The sequence below is a fragment of the Schistocerca piceifrons genome, chromosome 6 (genome assembly GCF_021461385.2).
Source record: "Schistocerca piceifrons isolate TAMUIC-IGC-003096 chromosome 6, iqSchPice1.1, whole genome shotgun sequence".
Taxonomy (NCBI): Eukaryota; Metazoa; Arthropoda; class Insecta; order Orthoptera; family Acrididae; genus Schistocerca; species Schistocerca piceifrons.
In genome coordinates, this window is record NC_060143.1 from 41295199 (window position 1) to 41319529 (window position 24331).

Consider the following 24331-nt stretch of genomic DNA (forward strand, 5'->3'; position numbering starts at 1 on the left):
GGTGCACAAGAGTACGACATTTTCTGTAAGCACTTTCTGTGAAGGTGTAGATGCTTAACTCACAGTGATAACTCAACTTGTGAGGAGTGGCTTAAAACTACAAGTGACATGATAACAGAAATTCTGCAAGTGCATTTAACATTTCTTTGTAAGTGCCTTGTTGAACTTAGTTACATTTAATCAAATAATGGAAACTCCAGGTAGGAATATCAACAATGTAGGAAAAGACAGATTGCTACCTACCATAAGACACATCAAGCTGCGGACAGGCACAATTAAAAGACCCTTACATAAAGCTTTTGGCCACAGCCTTCATCAGTAAAAGAGAGACACACACCACTCACATACACAAGCAGGCGCGCGCGCGCACACGCACGCACGCGCACGCACACTCACACAAACTGCCAACTCCAGCATATCATGCCAGAATGCCTCTTTTACTGATGAAAGCTGTGGGCAAAAATTTTACATAAGTTCCTTTAATTGCACCTTTCGGCAACTTGAAATGTCTTCTTTATGGTAAGTAGCAATCTGTCTTAGTCTATATTTAAGTAAACTGGAACCTCGCTTAACGAGCACCCCCCTATAATACGCTTATCACATAATGAGCAAAAAAACTGAAAGAAAAATAACTCACTTAACAATCAATGTTTTGCATAACGAGTGACAACATTTTTGTGTGATGTCACCAGCCGTTCACATGTAGTGGCGGAAATGTTCAATAATATGAACATCTTTCATTGTCAACAGCAGCATATGAACAATGACTCTAATACGTACTGCAGACTGGGTTTAGCGCTCTTTCTGCTACATCTTAGTGCAGACTGTGATCACACAGTTTTCTAAACTTGTGTTAATGCAGTGTTTTTTTTGTGTGAAAATTTTAATAACCTTCATACGAATTTCCCGGAGACAAAGCCGAAAGAAGATGACCATAAGAGAAAGAAAATGACCTTACAAATGAAACACAAAATCACTGAAAAACGCGAACGTGGTGTGGGCACTGCTGATTTAGCACACATATACAATCGGTCTACATAAACTATTTGCACTATCCTCAAGAACAAGGACAAGATTAAGTAGATGGATGCTTCAAAGGGAGTGACAAGAGTATCTAAACAACGGTTTCAAATTCTGGACAACGTCGAGAGGTTGCTCCTTAAATGGATAAATGAAAAGCAATTGCAAGCCGACACTATTAATGGAAACATCATTTGTGAGAAGATGAGAATGGTTTTTGCCAACCTCATTAAGAGGACGCCAGGATCATCAGTGGCCAAAGGGGTATTTAAGGAAAGCTGTGGGTGGTTCGAAAAGTTTTAGAGAAGAACCGGCATCCACAGCGTTGTGAGGCATGGCGACACAGAGGCAGAAGAGAACTGCATTAGCAACTTCAAGATGCTCATAGTTTCCAAGGGTTATATGCCACAACATGTTTTTAATTGTGACAAGATGGGTTTAATGCTGGAAAAATAAGCCGAAGCATACCTTTATAACAGCAGAAGAGAATGCATTGCCCAGTCACAAGACAATGAAAGACCATCTCACACTGCTATTATGTGACAATGTAAGTGGTGATTTGAAAATTAGACCACTCCTTGTTTACAATTCAGAAACTCCACGAGCCTTCAAGAAGTGTAAAGTCCAGAAGAGCAGGTTGAATGTGGTGTGGAGGCCCAACAACAAGACTGATCTTTTTTGTGATTGGATCAATGAAGTGTTTGGTCCTTCAGTGCAAAAATATTGCTTGAATTAAATCCGCCACTCCACATCTTCCTTGTTATGGACAACGCTCCTGCCCATTCTTCAGGCCTACAAGACTGCCTCCTTGAAGAATTCCAATTCATCAAGATCCAATTTCGGCTTCGCAAAACCACTCTGTTACTCCAGCCTATGGACCAACAGATTGTTTCTAACTTTTAAGAAGCTCTACGCTACAGCACTCTTCGAGCATTGCTTTGAGTTGACTGAACCTGCCCATCTCACTCTCAGAGAGTTTGGGAAATATCATTTCAACATCATTGCCTGTGTCTAGATGATTGAAAAGGCATGGGAAGGGGTTACCAAGAGAACTTTCACTTCTGCTTGGAAGAAGCTTTGACCAGAATGCATTGTCAAATGTGACTCTGAGGCATTTGAGTCAGTACCTGTGGAGCCCGTAGTCAATGAGATGGTGTCTTTGGCCAAAGACATGGGTCTAGAAGTGGATAAAAAAGATATTAATGAGCTTGTGGAAGATCACAACCGAAGAGGTTATGGAGTTGCATTATGTTTCACAGCAAGAAGTTGTGGCGAGGAGTTCAGAGGAAGAAGAAAAGGAAGAAGAAGAAGAAGAATAAGAGGAGGAGGAGGAGGAGGTGGTAACAGCAATCCAGTAATCTTCTGGCACAATAAGAGAAATGCTGAAAGCATGGGAATTGTTTGCATCATACACTGAAAATCATCACCCTAACAAAGCAGTGGTTATGCACGCCAGAAATTTATTTGACAATAAAGCTGTGTTGCATTTCTGCCAAGTGTTGAAGCATCAACACACACACGACTACAGATAGCTTCCTAATAAAAGAATTAGTCATGTATCATGAATAATAGAGTAAATAATACTGTAAGTATAATTTTCTTTGAATAAATGGCATGAATAAGATAAAACTTTTAGTACTTTTTCTGCATGGAACACATTATTGTATTTTACATTAATTAATATGGGATAAATTGTTTCGCTATAAGAGTGTTTCGCACTATGGGTGAGATTTTGGAATGAATTATGCCGCTATGCAAGGTTCCACTGTACTTTGATTTACTCTTCACTGAAGTTTTGGAAAATATGCTGTACTGACGACTAACTGGATAGCCTTACACTTTCAGTGCCGTAATTTTTTCATTACAAGGGATACACAATGCATTCAACTACTTCAGTGATAACTGCTTGAGCAGTTAATGTAGGCTTCTGGGGACACACACAGTGCTCCTTCTCACAGTGCTGTTATGCCACAGGTCCCACATATTGCTTTACATCCCATAATGGTATGTTCAAACTTCTGACATTTAAATCAACAAATGGCATTAGTGACAAAGACACTAAATTAAGGTGGATAAAATCGCCACAGATGTACACTGCTGGCCATTAAAACTGCAATACCATCAAGACAAACTGACATGAATTATACTACCTGCTTCATTAGCATTTCAGCTTAACCACACAATGTAGGCAAGAGTAATGACATCTGCATACCATATATAGGGAAAGATTATGCAGCAGATTTTGCTCAGTCATCACATTTGAATGTAGTTTGTTTGTGGTAAAACTAAGTTATGCCTCACATAAGAAAGATAAATGTCTAATGCACCTGTTAGAATTCAACAGCAGCACGATCATGGCCTCACAAGACTGTGGTTTATCATTCCACGATATTGCCGTTTGTATTGGTCGAGATCCCACAACTGCTAAGCAAATGTGAAATGAGTTCAGGAGGTCTGTACTCAATGGAGCATAGCATTGCAGCAGTCCCGGGCATCCAGAATCTGAGACTATGTATATACTGTTCACTCAGCTGTGGAGAATTGTACATAATACACCTAGAGTAAAAAAATCGGGTTTTTTGCAGCACGATAAGTACCCACACGGCAGTGCGATCATGCCTGGAGCACTACAGATGAAAGCACAGCAAACATTGTTAGGGCTTCCCCTGATACGGCAGCAGAGAGAGGCACACTGGCAGTTGTGTATCCAATATTAATACTTGACACAAGAGTTTTTCCACATCGTCTTTTCAGATGTGTCTCAGTTCTGCAAAGAAATTCATGACACTTAAAACATGTGTGGAGACTCTGACGAGAACAAATGCATTCATTGACATCATATAGCTTCACCACATTGCACGATGGCTTGGACTACCATTCATACACAATCCAATCATCTCTAATTCACACAGTTGGTAATTTGAACAGCAACAGTTACATTTCTGGTATGTTAAGGAGAGCGTTCTGTTCTGTGCCCTGTCCCTAAGCTCCCCATGATGTCATCTTTCAAGAAGATAATGTAAGACTACATGTTACTCATCCTGTGCTGACTTTCATTGACACAGGCAGTGTTTGGCTGTTGCCCTGGCCAGCACATTCTCCAGGTATCTCGTCGAATGAAAACATATATTATGGCAATGGGTTGCTGTGAGGCTGGCACATCACAACTTGCCAGACACTATGATTGATGAAATCTGGCACAGTTGAAACAGCACGTTATGTCCCTGTATCTATAACTTAGTCCAGTTGGGCTCAACGCCCGGCCACGATAAAGTGATTGTTTCTACCAGAGTTCACAGCCCTGTGTACTAAATTTCAGACCCTGTGTACACTCAAATCACCTGTAAATTTAATTGTGCATTATTTTACTACACGGCATATACACAGTATGTAAATTTTCATTCTTGGTGTCTCAGTTTTAATTGGCAGTAAGTTGTACATAATTAGGAAAGTTTTTCATTCAATATTAGTGTGACAAAACTTCTGGCATTTGAAATAATGCATGTCATTACGGATATAGACCTCAAGGTTAGTGGGATAAAATCAGCATTGTTGTAAGTGTGAATGCAGCTATTTTCTCAAGTTTGACACTAACTTTTTTCATGATGTTCCACATTTCTGTGACATATTCATCTGCCCTTTCCATCCACAGTTCTGCTGACTTTATCCACCTACAGTTCAGCTGACTTTATGTGCACTATTTCACTGCAAGTAAACACACCATTAGTGTAAGAAAAACAGTTCAGCCAAGATGGGGTACTCATCGAAATCCTTTGCTTTCAACATACTTATATCAGATATCACTCAAGTCCCTTCTGGCCATACAAAGAGGACACTTTTCCAAAACCTGAATATTTTCATTTGAAAAAGATCGATACAATCTGAAATGTGGAATACGCTCAACTGCAATAGGTAGGTTTCATGTAGTGTGATCAGGAGACAAATCCCAAAAGCTGTCTTGGTTGGGTTTTGGTACTGCCTAGTGACCCAGCTGAACTGCAGAGAGATGGCTTGCTAGAGACATTTCAGTGATTTAGATCCCACAAATAAAAACCCATGCCACATAACACAGTTGATGCAAAACCCTAATATTTTGAGGTTCATAGTAATCACTAAAGCAACAGCATTGCTTAAACTAGTACAGAACAGACAATTTTGGCCATCACACAACTCAAACTTTGGGTTCACAAAATCCAAACAAAGCTATTGTTTGTGGAGTCCCCAACAGATCACACTTAGCACCACTGAGGACATAAACTCTACAACAGGGAAAGCAGCAGCAGCACCAGCACCAGCACCAGCACCAGCACCAGCACCATCACCACCGTCACACATCCCACTTATTTCACTCCACTTCCAGTAACAGCTTCCTCTGCTACCTGATATCTATTATCTGTGCTTCTATTCAACATTCTTTGTTTTCTCATACTAACTTACATCCACTGTTTGAAAAGGAAAAGTTACTTGGGAAAACTACTGAAAGTAAATTAACTTGGCGCAAACTACTGACGATTGCATGTATAAGTACATGACAAATCCTAGCTTTTGTAACTATTAATTCCTTCCTCAAGAGATAAGAGTGATATGTTGGGGAAGGTTAAAATGGAAGGGTAGGTCACTCTGACCCCAGGAGGACACACCCAGCCCAGCAATTCTGTTTGATAAATAGTTTGTGAGGCATCTTGTACATCATTATAACATCCAACAAAGTAATGAACTATTTCTTACCAAGGAGGAAAAATCAGTATTACAGAACCAGCCCTGAGATGTGCAGTCACTGCCTGATCACCATCCAGAACAACTACCACATCTGTATTAACAAATTCTTCTTGTGAACATTCTTTCTGGTCTTCACATGGCTCTGAAAAATAAATAAAGAAATTCTGTAATAAGTGAAGGGCAACCACTGTGCTTTCATAATTATAATCACGAAAAAAGCTGCTTGTGAGAATTTCCTGCAAACACAAAATGTGAATGGCAATTCATTACTATTAATTTACTGTTTCATTCCACCTACACACCCTGAATAAACTTAATGTATGATAAAGGAAAGGAACACTATACTGTGTTTAAATAGTTAAAAATTATACAATGAGGCCTATCTCAAAAGTCTGGCTGGTGTTAATATGATCCTAGCCAAAAAGCAATCTTTAATGAACAAAAACAGAATCCAAATAACTGACAAGAAAATTTGTTAACCCAAAAGCTCAGTTTTTTTCACCTGCAGTGTTTACATAACCATAAGTAGCCTATAATCACATCCCATATAAAACAAGGTAGTTAACATTTAAATCACTGTTCATAAGATTTATAAGCACTTATAATACTTACACATCTGAACATCAACACTTTAAGTGACAGAAAAGCAAATGTTTTAATGATTGTATCCTATCTTATGCAGCTAAAGTTCTACTTAGACTTTTTTTTACCCAATAGAAGAGCTAAAACACACAACAGTTCAACAGATTATGTTATAACAAATTATTATCACATTGCTTCTGCACACAATAATTTGTCATTTCTTGGATCATACAGGTCACATTTTTGTGCTAAAGTATAATCACTTATGCTGGACCGAACATACACCTGCAGTCTGTACAAAGGGGTCTGCTTCATTTCATTCCCCACAGAAATATAAGTGAGTATATCATCTCAAGCTTAACAAGGAACTCTCAGAATCAAGAATACTCCTCATACTTGATTATGGTGATCCTACACTTCAAGGAATTTCATGTGAGAATACACGTCATCTGGAACTGGTGATGAATGTTTGCATGTATTTTGTGATCTCTCCCACCCCCCACCCCCCATTCAACTCCTGCCTGCAAACAGTGTTCATGGCTATATGCCAAGAATTGTAGGGTCTGTCATACCTTGTGTTTACTTAATTGTCTTCTCAATCATTGCATTCCCTCGATTTACTTTCATCTCCTACCCCACTATCCCAAGACCATAGAAAAAATTCTCATTCTCAGCTACATAAGATCCTCTTTATACTACTGCATAACACACTCATCTTCTTAAAATAACTTCCTGTACCAGTCAACTTTAGAATGATCTTTCTCCAAATAAGAGACAAATTAAATTCCTTTCAAATTTCAAAAAGACAGCTAATAATCCACCTTCTATTAGAAAAGTTCCTCTCTCCCTACTTGGAAGAAAACATAAAATAATGGAAAGGCAACCACTCACTCATAGCAAATCAATGTGTGGAGAACAGAAACACATAACAGAAAACAGCATTCACACTAGCTTTGGACTCCTGCTCTTTTGCAAACAGAAGTATACACATTCAAAAACACAACTGCACAGAAAACCAAACGAACACTCCCATGGCCATGAAAGCCCAACTGATGAAGTTGCTCTAGTATACTGTGTTTCTAAGTAGTTTTGTATGCCTTACTGATGTCAAAGACTAAGTCAAGACAGTGATTTTTATGTAGGAAAGAATGCTGGACAGCCTCCTCTTACAGGAGACAGTGGACTGAAATTTTCGGAATCCACACTGAGAGTGACTAAGAAGTTGCCCGGTCTCTTACAACCAGATCAGACAATGGTTAACCATTCGCTCCAAAGTCTTTCCGATATAGCTTGACAAGTCGTTAATCCACTAACTACTGGGACATGTTCTTTCCTGGTTTGAGGAGAAGTTGCCTTTCTACAAGAGTTGGCGAAGTGACCTGTCTACCACACTGAATTAAAACATTCGAGGAGGATTTCCTTTGATGCTGTACGCAAATGTTCAAACATGCAGTACCGGATTTGGTCGTGACCAGGTGCAGTATCACATGTCTCCGACAGTGCTGATTACAGCTTCCACATGAAGAAAGGGGAGTTGTAGGGCTCAGAATTGTGGGATTTGAAGTCCTACATGCTCCTCTCTGCAGTTGCATGGCAGCAGCAAAAACCTGGATTCTGGCTGTCATTGACAGTAGTCTTTGCAAAATGCTCTGCCATCAATTGATAGATGTCTCCAGAAGGTGCTTGAAGACATCCCTGTTTCAGCACTGCTGATATTCGTAAATGACTGTTTACTGGTGATCCCCCTGATGGCTTCCCACACTTTTGTGGAATGAGTGAACCGACGATGGTGTCCAGGTTCACTTGCTATGATCTTTTCTTGTTCTCCTTAATTACGCATTGAGTCTTGACTCTCCCAACCTGAAAGTCTGAGAGGTTGGCCACTGCTGGGCAGTACTTAAAACAAACCAGCTGCATACTTGTCCCGCATTGCTGAGCAGCACTCATCGGTCCACCAAAGTGCAGGTTGCCTCCTAAGATGACCTGAGGACCTTGGAATGATGATATGATGGATCATTTGTGTAATGTGGGCCACTCATTCCTGGACGCTGTCGCCATGTTAAAACAAAGCCAGCTGGCTGAATAGTGTCCAGTTAACCCTGCTGATCACCCAATTTGGTGGCTTCTGTGCAGGTAATGCTCTATCCAGTAGGTGGGCCCACAAGGGAAAGGGGTCACTGGAATTCTGGTCATCTGTTGCACATCACTGAGCTGAATCTACCAGGGCAGGAGAGCAGAAAGAGAGGTTGATGACTGAGGATGACCCAGTAGCGACTGATAAATGAGTGGGACTACCCAGTATAGAAGTTGCACAGGCCCTGTGATATCAAGAGGTTCTCCAAGAGGAGGAGGAGGAGGAGGAGGAGGAGGAGGAGGAGGAGGTTATTACTGCTTAACATCCCAATGACAAGGAGGTCATAAGAGATGGACCGTAAGCTTGGATTAGGGAAGGATGGAGAAGGAACTACCTAGAAATTTGCCTTAAGTGATTTGGGGAAATCATGGAAAATTTAAATCAGGATGCCCAGCTGCCAGTTTCAAACATTGTCCTCCCAGATGCGATTCCAGTGTGCTAACAACTGCACTACCCCTCTCAGTGCCAAGATTTGACTCCTAGGGCAAGTATGGCTCCAGCCCCATAATACATTATAGGCACTGGGTCTCCCAGTAGGAGAAAGGTCAGGGGCGTTATTCTATAAGATCCATTAGAAACAATCGCATCATGCAGAGGTAAATATAGCAAACGAACAATGATACTTTGACGCACATGAAGTTCAGCTGCAATCTTTTACAGGTCAGTAGCTGGGAGAAGAGCAGAGTAGTGATGTGCGTTATCAACAAACAAAGCGACTCCTCCCTTGGCCCTTTCCCCACTCTGGTCATCATTGCAATAGAGTATATAGCCCTGTGGCACAGGGGCATCACACACTTTAAAATGCATTTCCTACAATCACAAGTGCAGGGGGCTTTCCTGTGCTAACAGTTTCAATTCCTCCAAGTGTGTTCTAAGCTCATTAATATTCCACTGTAATATGGGAGCCATCTGTCAAAGAAGCTGCACTTTCATCCTGTCTTCCTGGTGTGGAGGTGAGCCGTTAGTGGGTGAAGGTCATTGTTGGGGTGAGGTGTGTGCTCCAGACCAACATAAATGTCCATCAGATCTGTAGAGGAGTCAGGAGAGATGTCATAGAGAGACAGTGCCAGACTGCTTGCTTCCCATCTCCTCTGGCAGCTGATTTTTTGTCTTAGACTTAATTTTTTTTCCCCCACCCTGGGCAGGTTTCCCAGTCACAGCTGCAGAAGTGGTAGTGCCAGAGCTGGACGGTGGTCCAGTCTGAACCTGTGGAGCAGCAGGAAGCTCTGCAACATTGGCAATCATGGACTTGTCTGACATTGTGAGAGGAGGTACGGGTCTCAAAGTAACTGCAGCAGCCCATGTGCATTCACAAACACAGGTACTAGTAGTAACACTACCAACCTCTGTGTAGCAGCATCAGTTTTCTAAACTGGCTGTTTAAGAATAGATGCAAACGAGGTAGCAAACTTCAGGGGATGCATGGCCTTACAGATCTTTTTGGCCTCACCATATGAGATACGCTTAGTTATTTTGATTGCCTGTATCTTTCTTTTTTCATGGAAAACACTGCAGTCCCTACTCCAAACAGGTTGTTCACCAGAGCAGTTAACACACTTCGGAGGAGATGACCAACAAACTCCTTCATGGGCAGCCTTAGCACATTTGCCACAAGAGGCTTCTCCCTTACAACCAAAGATGGTGTGCCCAAAGCATTGGCATGTAAAACAGCGCATTGCATTGAGAAAATAGGGCCACAGGCTGAGGCGAAGGCAACCAGCCTTCACATGCTCTAGAAGTTTTGTGTTGCTGGAAGTCAGTATAAATGAGTCTGATTTCACTAGATTGCCATCCACATTTTGTATTATGTTCTGCATATCAACAAAGTCTTCCTGGGCTCACTCAGCTTTCAGTTCTTCTCAGATATGTCAACCAGATCCCTGTAAGTCACAACACCTGTGCTGTAGTTTGAGGTGTTGCACAGTTCACTTTCTATTGAATTCTCCCCAATGCAAGGAGCTTTCTGGATGTTCTCTACTAACTGGGAATTAGATGCGTCTACCAACAGTGTGCCATTTCCCAAGTGCATGACACATTTTAAGGTTCCAGAGATGCCCTCTAAACCTTTTTGAGCATATAAAGGTGAAACTTTCTCAAAGCTACTCTCTTTCCATTTATCTATAGGGGAACACATTCTGCTCACCAGCATGTGTTTGTTATTAGAGACTGAATGACTCTGTGTAATCCCCAAGTCTGGAGGACTGGCAACACGAGCCCTCTTGTTCAACTGGGTGTTGATACCCACCAGTGGTCCACCCTTTCTGCTGTAAGGAGGAGAAGAGAATTTCAAGGGTTTCACCTCAATCCCATGAGCAGCTAGTGAAATACAAGTCCACCTAGACAGAGCCCCACATGCCTAGACAAGCCTTATACAACTGAGGCTCAGCAGTTTCCCCAGAGGTAGCCCTGTGTTCCACCTAACAGTCGAGCATTTCATCGACATGCAGCACACCTTGAGGTTGAGGGGCTTGTTACAGAGGTTTTAACCATCCCCACTATCTGGGCAGTCAAGCCAAGATCCTCGGTCCCTCTGACATACAACGCCAGTGCTGTGCTGTAAAGTGGTCACTGAACCATGCTCAGAGCTTATGGTGCCAGAGGACTGGCAGCACTTACAAGTCCCCAGCTCGGAACCCCAAGGTTGCTAAGCCCATACCCAGCAAACAAATACTACTCCCTGAGAGCTGTTCTCTCTCCAACACAGCTGCTCTGATTCAATTGCTGCTGAAGTAACAACAAGTTAATAATTATGTTTTAACTTATCTTTGTTTCTATATCTGTGTTCTTTTTTTTCCGTCTATCTTCATCGTTGTAATTGTGCTACTGTTGCTCATCTAAACTATTATTTATCTAAATACCTGTAATTTCTACTATTAACAATAGGTTGTGGGCCCAGGTGCCAGGTTTTACAGTATAACAAATAAAGGTGGAAAAACTATTTAATTAATTCAACATGTAATTAACAGTCATGGCTTAGGTGCTGGAGAAGTACAGGATACCACTGTTTGATGCCACGAACTTTAGCATCTGGAAATTTAGGACTGAAACACTTTTAATGAGGTGGAATTACTAAGTTTTGTGGAAATGGATGACACAGATGAACATTGTGCACAGAAGAATCACGATTTTAGGGATCATGTGGATAATCATGGGGAAACGTGTGTGAAACATGGTAAAAAAACAACTGAGGTCAATTTCCTGTTTCAATTGTATTGTACGAAATGTCATAAAGTAACTATGATCAGGAACAGCACATGGTTCGATAAAGGTAAACTGACAATAAGGCGGAGTATTATTTTAGTCTCTTGCTGAATTAAAGAGTAAACATTAAAAGTCACTGCTTCAAATCTACAAATCGTAGGTGTGCAATCGTTAGGTGTGCTATGTGATTGTGATGAACTAAATATTCTTCAGTACCTGTATTTTTACAACTTATAGTTGGGCGGCAAAAAGATTCCTTGCAATACTCTCACAGTTTTTCTGAGAGATACAGATACAGTGTGCCCTGGCTATCGCAAAAAATGATTGCTCTCAGCTGTGAACACAACTAGCGGAATTGTCAGTGATGACGATATGGATAACAAGTAATGTAAGTTAAATTACTGTCACCTTTTGTCATTGTTGTTGTCAATGGTGTAAACAAAATCAATATCTGCTACCATCACATTCACATACTCGATATATATATCACTTCCAAACGGTCTTTGAGAATACCAGAAACTGATGCAGAGTGCAGTTTGTTACTATGTCTCCAGAATGCAAAGTTAATGTTACTGATCTGGAAACCTTTTTCCTTTGATGAATGTAAAGGAACTGGAAAATTTAATAGGAATACAGGTTGCCGAAATACATAAGTTTCTGTTTGCCAGAAAGGTTGGAAAACTTGAAAGCATTGTTTGTGGAAAGAAATTTCCAATAAAAATAAAAGATGTTCTTGAAGTGTAAGGCTTACTAGATAATTTTTTGTTAGTATGTAAACTAGAAATGGCTGGATACTGTATTGTTTTGAAAATTCAGTGGGTGCAATTCAAATGTGTGATAAAGTTATACCTTTCGCTCAAAGAAAAGATTTAAGCATGTATACCCTTTTGTTCAACTACACTGTTGCGGGTTTAATAAATTCACTTTACTGCAACATTTACAACTATCCCATAGCTCATACCATGTTTTCTAGACAGAGAATTCCAACAACAGAACAATTAAGAAACAGAGAACAAACACAAATCAAAGAGAAATTGTGTCAAAGATAAACACTACACGGAGTAATCACTTGCCTGCCTAGTACTGCATTTCACTTAATGCAGCACTTCACTACTCCCCCCTTTAGTGTCAATGATTATTTTCATTGCATCACAAAGGGTCTTGCGCAGGCTGCCTGGGTCATCAGAGGTAGCCTCCAATGTCTGGGAATCGATAACAGCAAGGCTGAAGAGCGATTCCACGATACTTATCCAGAAATATCGTGTTGATAAATGGTGAAATGATTAAGGGAATCAAGAAAATCGCACAATGCTGCAGTTAGTCTCAAATCGCCAACGCTGCCGTCTGCAAACGCTGCCGCCGCCGTACACCAACACCGATGCCACCATACACCAACACTGATGTCGCATCACACCAACGCTGACGCAGCCATCCACAAAAGCCGACGCCGTCATCCACCTCGCCGCCGCCGCAGCCGCCGCCGCTGTCCATCGACGCTGACGTCACCGTACACCGGTGCCAACGCCGCCCTCCACCGACGCCGGGTGAGCTACTACAGACCTTTGATTGTTTGTGAAGTGGGGGGGGGGGGGGGGGGGGGGGGGTTGTAGAACAAGCGAGTGTACTTTTAATGATAACTGGATTAAAGGTAAAACAAAACACAATGGAAAAAGAACATCAATCCGTAGAGTCTGTTGGGGCTATGGGAATTGAAAAAGAGGTGCCAGATTTAGACAAATTAATGAGGTTTATCAAAGCCCAGTTTGAATCACAGATACAAAACAGGACGAACTGAAGGCAGAATTAAACTCTAAGTTAGATTTGCAAAACACAAAAAACTAGAGGCTCAAGTTAATATCCTAAGTAATCAGATGCAAGAATGGAAAAAAGAATTGTCCGATTCCCTGAGTGAACAGACAAATATTTTATTTAAGGATTTAGAACAAAGAAATGAGGCTCATCTAAAAGGGTTAGTTCAAAAATTATAATATGATGTAGACTGTAAATGTAGTAATTTGGAAACACAATTTAATGAAAAATACGACTCTCTGAAAAATGTATGTAATGTTACATTCGATGTGGCTGAACAAGAATTAACTACGCTAAAAACCAATGTCCAGAAACAAGGTAAGTTGCTCCCCCTAGTACAGGCGCAAATTTTAGGGGTCAAATCACAGGTGAAAACCATAGAACAGAACTTCAAAGAAAAGTTAATGACTGCAGAGCTTATAAATTTGAATGGGTTAGAAGAACAAGTAGAAGAATTAATAGGACAAAAGGTTGAAGAGAAACTAAGTGTTGATATCTCTTCACCTATAGTAACTTCCGATTTAGAAACTTTGACGAAAGAATTCAAGCTTATGCGGGAGAAACTAGAGAAAGACACAGTTTCCCAAAATATTATATTAAATAAGGACATGATAACTGATTTGCAATGGGAATCAAATTCAGGCTTGTCGAGACAGTTTCCTAAATTCAAACCAGACGGGGAGGTACGCCGCACCCATTTCTTAAAACGGTTTAACCAAGCCATACCTAAAAGTTGGGAGGATGCTAAGAAAATAGTGTTTGCGGTAGGTCATTTGGACGGTGAAGCTTCAGAACGGGGCTCAGTAAATATTGAAAACTTCACATCCTGGGAAGATTTTCAGAGAAAGTTTAAGGAAAAATATTGGTCTTAAAGTGCACAAGAGAAGTTGATCTCAGATTTGTAGGATCCTAAATACCATAGTAATGCCTGGGGTACAATGCGCAAGTATTTTGACTGGCATTTGACAAGGGCGAAATATTTAGTAGAGCCTGTGACGGGAGAGGAAAAGGGACTGTATAACATTAAGGATATAAAAATGTATGTACAAAACTCCCAGGGACGTTGTCGTTCTGTGTCAATGGGCGGAGTGACATCCGCCGATTCCCAAGTTGGGTTCAGTGTTACTTCCACATTAGTTTTCCTACACCAAACTCCCTTCAAATTTTCGACTATCCTGTAATCTATTTATAGCCCTCAAGCTATCCTATCATATTAGTATTAAAAGAGACCAATTACGACTACAGAATTATGACTAATTTAATGAGTCACAATAAACAGTAACCTCTAAGCATGAGATAAAACTAACAGCGTAACATTCTAACAGGAGATATAATATGATGGTACTGTTTAGGAAGAATGATACCTAGATGACATAAACTGAACATGTGTATGAAATATAGAGTGAAGTGACAAACTGAATAACTATTTGATTATAGTGTATATAATTTCTATTTTTATAGATTGTTTTATATTTTTTGTGAAGTGTGATGTGATTGGGGAGGGTTTATATCTAATTTTGAAAGGGGTGGGTAGCATAGGCACAGACACGACCTACACACCACGCCCTTCGTACAACCCTCGCAAACAAGTGTGACTGGTTTTTTATCATTTGCTGTTCCATAGGAGTTGCTAAGATCTTTTCTTCGGGGTCTTCCAAGGTGATGGTGAGAATGTCGGTTCTGCAGAAGACGCTGAACATTATACCTCCTCTGGCTTCTCACTTAAGTACCGGCGAAGTGGGGATCCTGGGGAAGGGGGGTGGGAAGAGTTTCCTGTCTTTGGGGCTGTCTTTTTCTTCGATCTTAGCAACCAATTCTTTTCCTTCCTTTCTTACTTCTCTTAAGAGTACCAATCTATCTTTCCCTCTGTCCACATTCATATACTTCTATCGTTGAAGTTCTCCTCCTTTCCGTGATTTCTATAAATCTTCAACTAAGAACCTTAGTGGGCCGAAGAATCAGGACGCACAATCACACTTCCACACTCAAACAATTAAATACAAAGACGCAGACAAGTAACACACATGGAGATGTAACGACCGTCACAGATAAGGGGGGAAGTAGTGCTCAGGAAGGGCTCGAGCACATGTGCTAAGTAACGACGATTGCACATCTCAAGTGAAATGGTATAGTAAGCTTAAGATAAAGGAACAAGGGGGGACGAAGTGTATATCCACTTGTGTTCATAGCTATAGTAGTACAAAGTAATATGAATGGAGACAAAAAGAAATAGATATTAAGCCAGAGGTATCGAGTCAAATAAGTTTCTGATGAATAATAGGATTGTGCAGACCGAATAGCCCGAAGAAAAGAAATAAAGTTACCACCATGGACGAAACATATTTAGTTATTAAGGCTATATAAGTGAGCTATAAGCAATGAACAAGCAAAAAATTTAAGCAGGTACGCTGAAGGACTCAGGAGGAGGAAAGGAGAGGTAGATAGAAATTTTACGAGGAAATTTTAAATAAAATAGTGTGCAGAGGAGTACGGAAGAGGCAAGACTATGAATCATTGTTAGAGCAGATAGGGAGGGCGTATCCGATATAGATGAAATGAGAGAAAGAGAGGCAGGTAGGCAGACCCAGAGGAGGCTGACCTATACTGTGCGGGCAGGGGCACCAAAAAGGGGATTGACCTGTACCATAGTTTAGTATAAATGGAAGGGGCGTACCTACCCAAGGATGAGGTGGAAGATGTTTTCATAGTATCAACCCTTATGTAGAATGTAACCCAAAGGGAAAGGGTGGTATAGTGACCTGAGATTGTAGTGGAAAGTTTCTCCTGGTAAATTTGAATTTTAAATTTTTTTAAATAGAAAAGACAAGTCCTGCATGAGGAGATAGCAAAAAGAGAAAACCCCAGTACAACTAATTTTTGTCAGACCCAGAAAACCAGTGGTTATCATTGCAACAGCTTCTTAAAAAAAAAGGTAAAGACTCTACTCAGAATAACACCTGAACTTTGAAACTGGCTAAGGGGAGGGATTTATTTTGGCTCAATCCTGGAAGCAAGAGTAGATAAATCTATTGGAAATAGCTAATACTTGTTGTACTATTAGTTTATCATACTACTATGTCTATGAAAGATATTACCAACAGCTTAATGAAATACCAGAGATGGAAGAGAGTTTTTGTACCTAATGTTTTTATGTAGTAAAAAGTAACAAGATAAGTGTTAAGAAAAGAAAATTATTAAAATATATGTTGTGTGCAAAATAACGAGTGTTCGAGCTAAGGGGAGGGATATGTAATACCCCCAGAATTTTACGAAAGTCTGGAGACACTTGTGTTACAGCCGTTTCGAACACGCATTATTTTAAAGCAGGGCGTATGGATGAGCAAGGGATACTGCACCCATTTATTGTTTGTGCAGGCGAAACTGGAAGGGAGATAATTCGTCGGTGGTGGCAAGTGTTCAGCGCGACCTGCCAAGAATAAGCAAATACGGCCCAGAAGCTCTGTGGCCAGCTGCAAAGAGTAATGTAGTATTGTATTGTTAAAAAACAAATGGAGGGACTCGAAATAGTGACTGTTTATTAGACGTTGAACTGCTGTTGAGAGTACGTGGACTGGACGTGGATAGTCAGCCATGATAAAAGCTTATGTATTAATTGTGTTCAAAAATGTGTAATTTACTCAGTCTGGGTGCCCGGTAATGTGTGGGCTTACATCATAAAGTTAAGTTGTTTTTTGTACAAAGTGGAAATAAATATGTTTTGGTGCATCGAATTATATTCCAAGAGTAGCGTATTTTTTAAATAAGAAGAGAGAGAGCGAGAGAGTGAAAATTTCCCCTGCCTAGCAGTGAAATCTTCGGAGAAGCGTCCAGTGCTAGCAGAAGACATTGGCGCTGCAAGAAAGCAGAACCAGTATTCTTCAACAAGTTAGTCTATGAAAACGCTTAAGCTGTATGGAGCGAGAGCTTAACATTACACCAGGACACTGCAAGGTCTGCAGAAAGGTGGCTGGAGTGGCTTGTGCATTTTGCCACGCTGTACAAGAACATAATTATGTGTAGGTGGCTTGTCAAAAACATAGTGGTGACAGGACTGCTGGTACCTCAGAGCAATGGGACATAGCTGCAGGATTTGTACCCTGACAGGAGGTAAGCCATTGTTCTAATGTGAGTGTGAAATTGTCAGTGGCTGTGAGACAGTAGGCATACTCTTCCAATGGTGGGAGCAGTTCAACAATGTTCAGATGCATGTGCTCAAATCTTTGGTTCTGTGGAATGAGTATACCAGGAGGTGCCCTGATGTGTTGACTAATTTTGTTCCATTGGCAGGCCACATATTGATGCACATGTTGCTTACAATCTTTGTCCATGTTTGGCCACACAAAAGTTCACTTCACCACATTCACAGTGGTCTGTATTACAGGGTGTGAGTGTTCGTGTAAAGAGGCGACTGCCTGCTGCAGAAAGTCAACAGTGACAAACGGTCGTGGTCTGGTAGCTGCGAAGTGATAATACAGTAGTGTGTTTGACAATAGTATGTAACATGATGGAGTAGTAGGCCTGATGGTTGCATCAAAAGGTCTTGCAGCTCGCTGTCTCCTTGTTGTGCTGTGGCAAGAAGCTTCGAAATAAACTGCATCAGGGATCACTTCAATCGGAAAGAGAGCACCTGTTGGCACATTCAGGTCTCCCTCAACATGGACGGTGTGGATGGTGAACTGCCCAATACAGCCTAGACGGCGCAGCTGATGTGACAATGCTTTCTCTGGACAGTGGCAGAATGTGTGCATCAGTGGCTTGTGGTTAGTGACCAGGGTGAACTGCCGTCCCTCTAATATGTGGTGAAACTTCTGAAAGGAAGTGTATGGAGTGTATCGTTCACAGTTGTATATAGACCAGTTCCACTGTGATGGCTATAGCTTTTGACTATAAAAAGCCAAGAGCTGTCAGCGTTTGCCTACTTGCTGTTGCGGTGCAGCACCAATTGCAGTGGCAGATGCCTGCGGAACTGGTTGTGCTAGTAGAGTAGCTTTTGCAATGGCAGTCTTTGCCTTGTTAAACACCAACTCGGCTTCGCTATTCCATGGCAGTTTCCACTGTAGCCTTGGTGCACCACACAAGCCAGGGAAAATTAACTTTCGACTTTTTTCTCTGGCAGCTGTATACCTTGAGCACTGACAGTGTATCCTAGAAACTGAAACTCAGCCACTCTGAAGACGCACTTAAATGGCTTGATAAGCAGACCATGTGCACAAAGACAAGTGAAAATTTGTCATAAGTGTGACAGGTGTTCTGCCTCAGAGCTTGACATGAAGAAAACGTCATTTATGTACACATTACAAAAATCCAGATGGCGTGTAAACTCGGCCATGAATTGTTGCAATGTTTTGGTAGCATTACAAAGTCCAAAAAGCATTGTAGCGACCTTAAACAATCCAAACAGAAAGCAGACAGTGATGTCAGGAATGTCGTCTGGTGCCACAGGTATTTGGTAGAACATACATACCAAATACAACGTAGTAAAAATGCACTAACCAAGGATGTTGAAGGTAAAATTTTTGATATGCAGTATTAGATCCTGTCAGGGATGGTTCTGGTGTTGAATTGTCAGTAATATCCACACGGGCGGAATCTATTGTTCTTCCTAGGGACAACATACAGTGGAGGTGACCACCTATTGCTTGAAGGGCAGCAGATTCCCTGTGTGAACATGAACGAAAACTGCTGCTTCATTACCCTCAGTTTTTCCAGTGTCAGGTGGCATGGTCAAGGATGAATTGGTGGTCATGGTGTTGTCAATATATTGTGTATCGTTGAATGTTGTGCAGGTGCTAGTGTGGGCATCTGGTACATGGTCTCTGTGAACTGCCTGAGGAGCTAGCAGAGAGTCACCCGTTATCACCAGTTTGATAGTAGTATCAAGGCAGCACTGATGATGGCGGTCAGACATGAGTCCACAGAACAATTGGCAGTACACTCTGAGTACAGGGTGCATTATGTCCCCAAAGACGAATTACCCACTGAATTTGTGTTGCAGGCCTAAGTTTAATGTTAATGCAGTTCAACCACATGCTGAGATTGTGGAAGCACGGGTGGCAAAAAGATTGCAGTCATCACATTCACGGCACAGTATACAGGCAGATGGATAAACTAACACATCAGCACCTATGCCTACCAGCTGCTTCATATAATGCTCTGTCACGAGTAGTCAATGGCAGCAGTCTCGAGAGCCAGTGGCCATCATCACTAACTTTATCTTGAGTTTCTCTTTACACATAGAGGACTGCACTTCTAAGCATTAGAGCCAAAGCATCAGTGAAACTAGCAAACTTTTACCAACAAGGGTGAGCAGCTGCACTTTCTCAGTGGGCGATGACAAAGGGATTGGTGACTGATACTCTGAGTTCGTACAACAGCAACATGCACGATGAGCTCAGCGATATGTACTTCTAATATAGTGAGTATGTTCTCTGCCTGGGGCTGTGGGCAAACTGTGGTGACACAAGTGGACGGACACATCTCCACTTGCACGCACTGTTAATAGCTTCTGCACATCTGCACAAAATATTCCTCAGGATGTCTTCGTTAACAGCATTGCTGACTAACGTATGCAGGCAGTGCAGTCGCTGCAATGGAGTGCAATCCTGCAATCCTCTAAAATTTTGATGTGGAGTAACTTCTCCTCTCTTCACCTCGGATAGCGAGACGTGGGTAATCGGGGCATTCTTGATAGTTGTGTAATGATCATCGCTCAGCAGTGATGTTGGAACATCTTGCACCACTCTGTCCTCATCTTCATTGAGTGCTGCAAAGGCGTGACTATACTTGATGTCATCAGTAGTTATGTGTGCTAGCACAAATTGGCTTTCTAATTGTAGGAACCACAGGATGGGATTCTGTTGACAAAATGGTGGCAGTTCCACCATCATACAATTGATTACTGCACCCACAGGCACGTCTACAGTTGGCACTATGTCTAATAGTGTGGAGTTCTGGTGACAAAGGACATGAAAGGTGCACGGCACTGTAGACATGGGTGTTCCTTAGAAAATGTGGCACTGTATGAGGCATCAGTGACCACTGAATACCTTGTCGGGGTCACCAATTGTCGCATGTTTAGTAAATTCATTTTACTGCCACATTTAAAACTATCCCATAACTCATACAATGTTTTCTAGACAGAAAATTAAAAAAAAAAATAACAGTTAAAAAACAGAGAGCAAACATAAATCAAGGAGAGATTATGTCAAAGATCTATTGACAAGTAAGTTTGACAACAGATCATTAAAATGTTTCATGACCAGATATTATCCCAATGGTTACAGCTTATGGTATCCTAAACAACATAAGATTGTATTTGGAAGAGATGTATTTTTTTGAAGAAGATCGGTTTCTATTTGAAGTTGAATAGTGATGATTGGATCTTTAAGGAGGTTGTCCAAATGAAAAACATAACTCAGAACATAACAGAAGATCAAGGACATCAGAATGAAACTGACTTTGAGGAAACTGAACAAACTACTGTAAGTAACTCAGAATCCACGACTTCAGAAGTGAAGGAAGCATAAGCTCTGCAGAAAAGCAATACAATAAACAGGAAATGTAGGTACTTGGACGATTATGTAGTGTTAGTCTTGAATCCTGAAGCATTTGTGGAAAACTTACATCAGAATTTTCAAGATCTGAAGGATCAGCATGGAGAAGAAGAATGGACAAAAACAATAAATAAAGAATTGGACACACTGTAATCTAATGGAACTTGGACTTATAAACCACCTCTTAGCAAGTAAAAGAGCCGTTGACAGTAAGTGGGTGTTCAAAACAAAAAGATATGCATCTGGAAATACTGAAAGCTATAAGGCATGTTTAGTTATTAAAGGTTGCTCTTAGGTAAGATAATATGACTATGAGGAGACATATGCTTCCACTGTTCAACTCACAACATTGAGAACTTTTCTTAGTGCAGTGAAAGAACATGATTTGTTTGCAGAGCAAATGGATGTACAAGACTCCAGCATGTATAACTGACTGGAGAAATGATTCACACAATTCAAGCTTTCGGCCATTAAGGCCTTTGTCAGCAGTAGACAGACACACACACACAGACACACACACACAGACATACACACACACACACACACACACACACACACACACACACACACACACACACGTAAATGCATCTTGCACACACATCTGCAGTCTCAGAGAGCTGAAACCACACTGCGAACAGTAGCACCAGTGCATGATGGGAGTGGCGACTGGGTGTGGGTAAGGAGGAGGCTGTACATTGTTGCTTGGCTCATGAAATCCCCCCCAATGGCCTTACCATCAAATTACCCATCCCTGGTTGCCACCCCTCCTTCCACAATGACCTCCACCTGTTCAGATTCTGCCAATCTTTAGCCCTCACTAACGTAGTCCTGCAAAACCATATCAACCAAGCCCAATCCTCCTTGCAATACCTTCTCTCTATCCGCAAAATTATCCTGCTATGTAATTCCAAATTCCTGGAACCCATAACTCACATTGAAACACTTGCCCTGCAGGAACTTGAGCAACAGGCACAACACCACCTCAAAAAGCTCTCCGTCCTACTTCCACCTCGGAGTACCACTGCCCACCACTTCTACAACAATCTCCAAACCTCCCCCACACCCCCTCATAGCTGACAAACCCTGTCTCGCTGACCTACTACACTTACCCCACCCTCCAAAACTCCCTCGCACCACCACACAGAACCCAGAACCTACACAGACCTGCAACACAGTTATGAAAATTTCCTCCAGAAGCCTTAGTCCCACAGAAATATCAGTCCTTTCCAAAGGCCTCACCTTTTGTCCCACTCTCAAATTCAACCATGCAGGACTAGTTAAAGACCTTCTCTCCTCCTCCCAGTCCCTACAGTGGAAACACTTTTTCGCCACCAACCCGACCAATCAGACTAAACCAAAGACCAATATTGAACCTTGACTAATCAGTTCACTCCTCCATCCAACCGTGATCCACCCCCACTGCCACCAAACCACCCCCTGTTAACTTTACAGAACTTCTTAACCTCGAACCTTGCCTCAACATCATTCCCCAAATCACTCAACATGCAAACTAACCTTAAATCTACAGAAAGAACCGCAGTCCACCACCTAAAAACAGATCCCAACCTTATAATCCTACCTGCTGACGAAGGCTCCACCACCGTTGTTTTGAACCGCAAGGATTATGTGGCAGAAGGACTCCGTCAGCTGTCAGATACTTCCACCTACAAACCATGCCACAGTGATCCCATTCCAGTAATCCAGCAGGATTTCCAGTCACTACTCAAATCCTTAGGCCCATCCCAGAACCTCTCCCCAGAATCCATGTCTCTACTTACCCCTACCACTCCCCGCACTCCCACCGTCTACATGCTTCCTTAAGTCCATGAACCCAACCACCCAGGATGCCCCATTGTGGCCGGTTACTGTGCCCCCACTGAGAGAATCTCAGCTCTTGTATACCAACACCCTAAACGTATTACCCAGAACCTATCCTCCTATATAAAAGATACCAACCATTTCCTCGACCGACTCTCCACAGTTCCTGTCCCTTTACCACACAGTGCCCTGCTCATCACTATTGATGCCATCTCCCTGTACACCAACATTCCTAATGCTCATGGCCTTACTGCTATCGAACGCTACCCTCCAGATGCCCTATGGATTCCAAACGAACAACCTCCTTCCTAGTCTCCATGACCAACTATATCCTCACCCACCCAAGGTCGTCGTATCTGCAGTGACGAGCAGTCCCTCTCAAAATATACCGAGGGTCTCACTGAAACCTTCACTGACCATAATTATTCTCCAATCCTTGCACAAAAACAAATCTCCCAAGCCTTATCTTCCCAATCTCCCACCACCTCCCAAAGTTCCACAGTCCGGCCACAAAGGAGCATTTCCCTCGTAACTCAGTACCATCTGGGAGTGGAGCAACTGAATACATTGTCCACCAGGATTTCAATTACCTCTCATCATGCCCTGAAATGAGAAATGTCCTGCCCACTATCCTTCCCACACCTCCTACGGTGGTATTCCGCCGTCCATCGAACCTACACAATTTACTTTCCAATCCCCTACCTCATGGCTCATACCCCTGCAATCCTCCTACCACCACCTACTCCAGTCTGGTCACTAACATCACCTATCCCATCAAAGTCAGGTCTACCTGTGAAACCAGTCATGTGATTTACAAGCTAAGCTGCAACCTCTGTGCTGCACTCTATGTAGGCATGACAACCAACAAGCTGTCTGTCCGCATGAACGGCCACCAACAAACTGTGGCCAAGAAACAAGTGGACCACCCTGTAGTTGAACATGCTGCCAAACATGATACCCCTCATCATAATGACTGCTTCACAGCCTGTGCCATATGGATCCTTCCCACCAACACCAGCTTTTCTGAACTGCGCAGGTGGGAACTTTCCCTGCAATACATCCTACGTTCCTGTAACCCTCCTGGCCTCAACCTTCGTTAGTCACTGTCCTCACTCACCCAGCCCCCTCCCTGTTCCTATTCCAGCACTACACACTACACACCCAGTCTTTTAATTTCTTTTATTTCTCTCCTTTCCACTACCTACCCCCTCCCCCTCCGCACCTTCTCTCCTGCCATCTGTCTAAACTACAACACTTGACTGTCTGCCACTCCCATCACACTATCCCTCTCCCTCTCCACCACAGCCTCCTCCTTACCCCCACCCAGTCACCACTCCCATCATGCACTGGTGCTGCTGTTCGCAGTGTGGTTTCAGCTCTCTGATGCTGCAGATGTGTGTGCAAGTTGCATTTACGTGAGTGTGAGTGTGTGTGTGTGTGTGTGTGTGTGTGTGTGTGTGTGTGTGTGTGTGTGTGTGTGGGCGCGCGTGTGCGT

The 24331-nt window shown here is 42.1% G+C and overlaps 1 protein-coding gene across 1 annotated transcript in view; it reads right to left on the reverse strand.

Moving 5' to 3' along the window:
* The window catches only part of LOC124802853, a 171595-nt gene that overhangs the window by 95973 nt on the left and 51291 nt on the right, over positions 1-24331 (reverse strand). The window contains exon 5 of the mRNA XM_047263876.1: positions 5749-5881. Coding sequence (XP_047119832.1) covers positions 5749-5881 — 133 coding nt within the window. The remainder of the gene's footprint in view (positions 1-5748; positions 5882-24331) is intronic.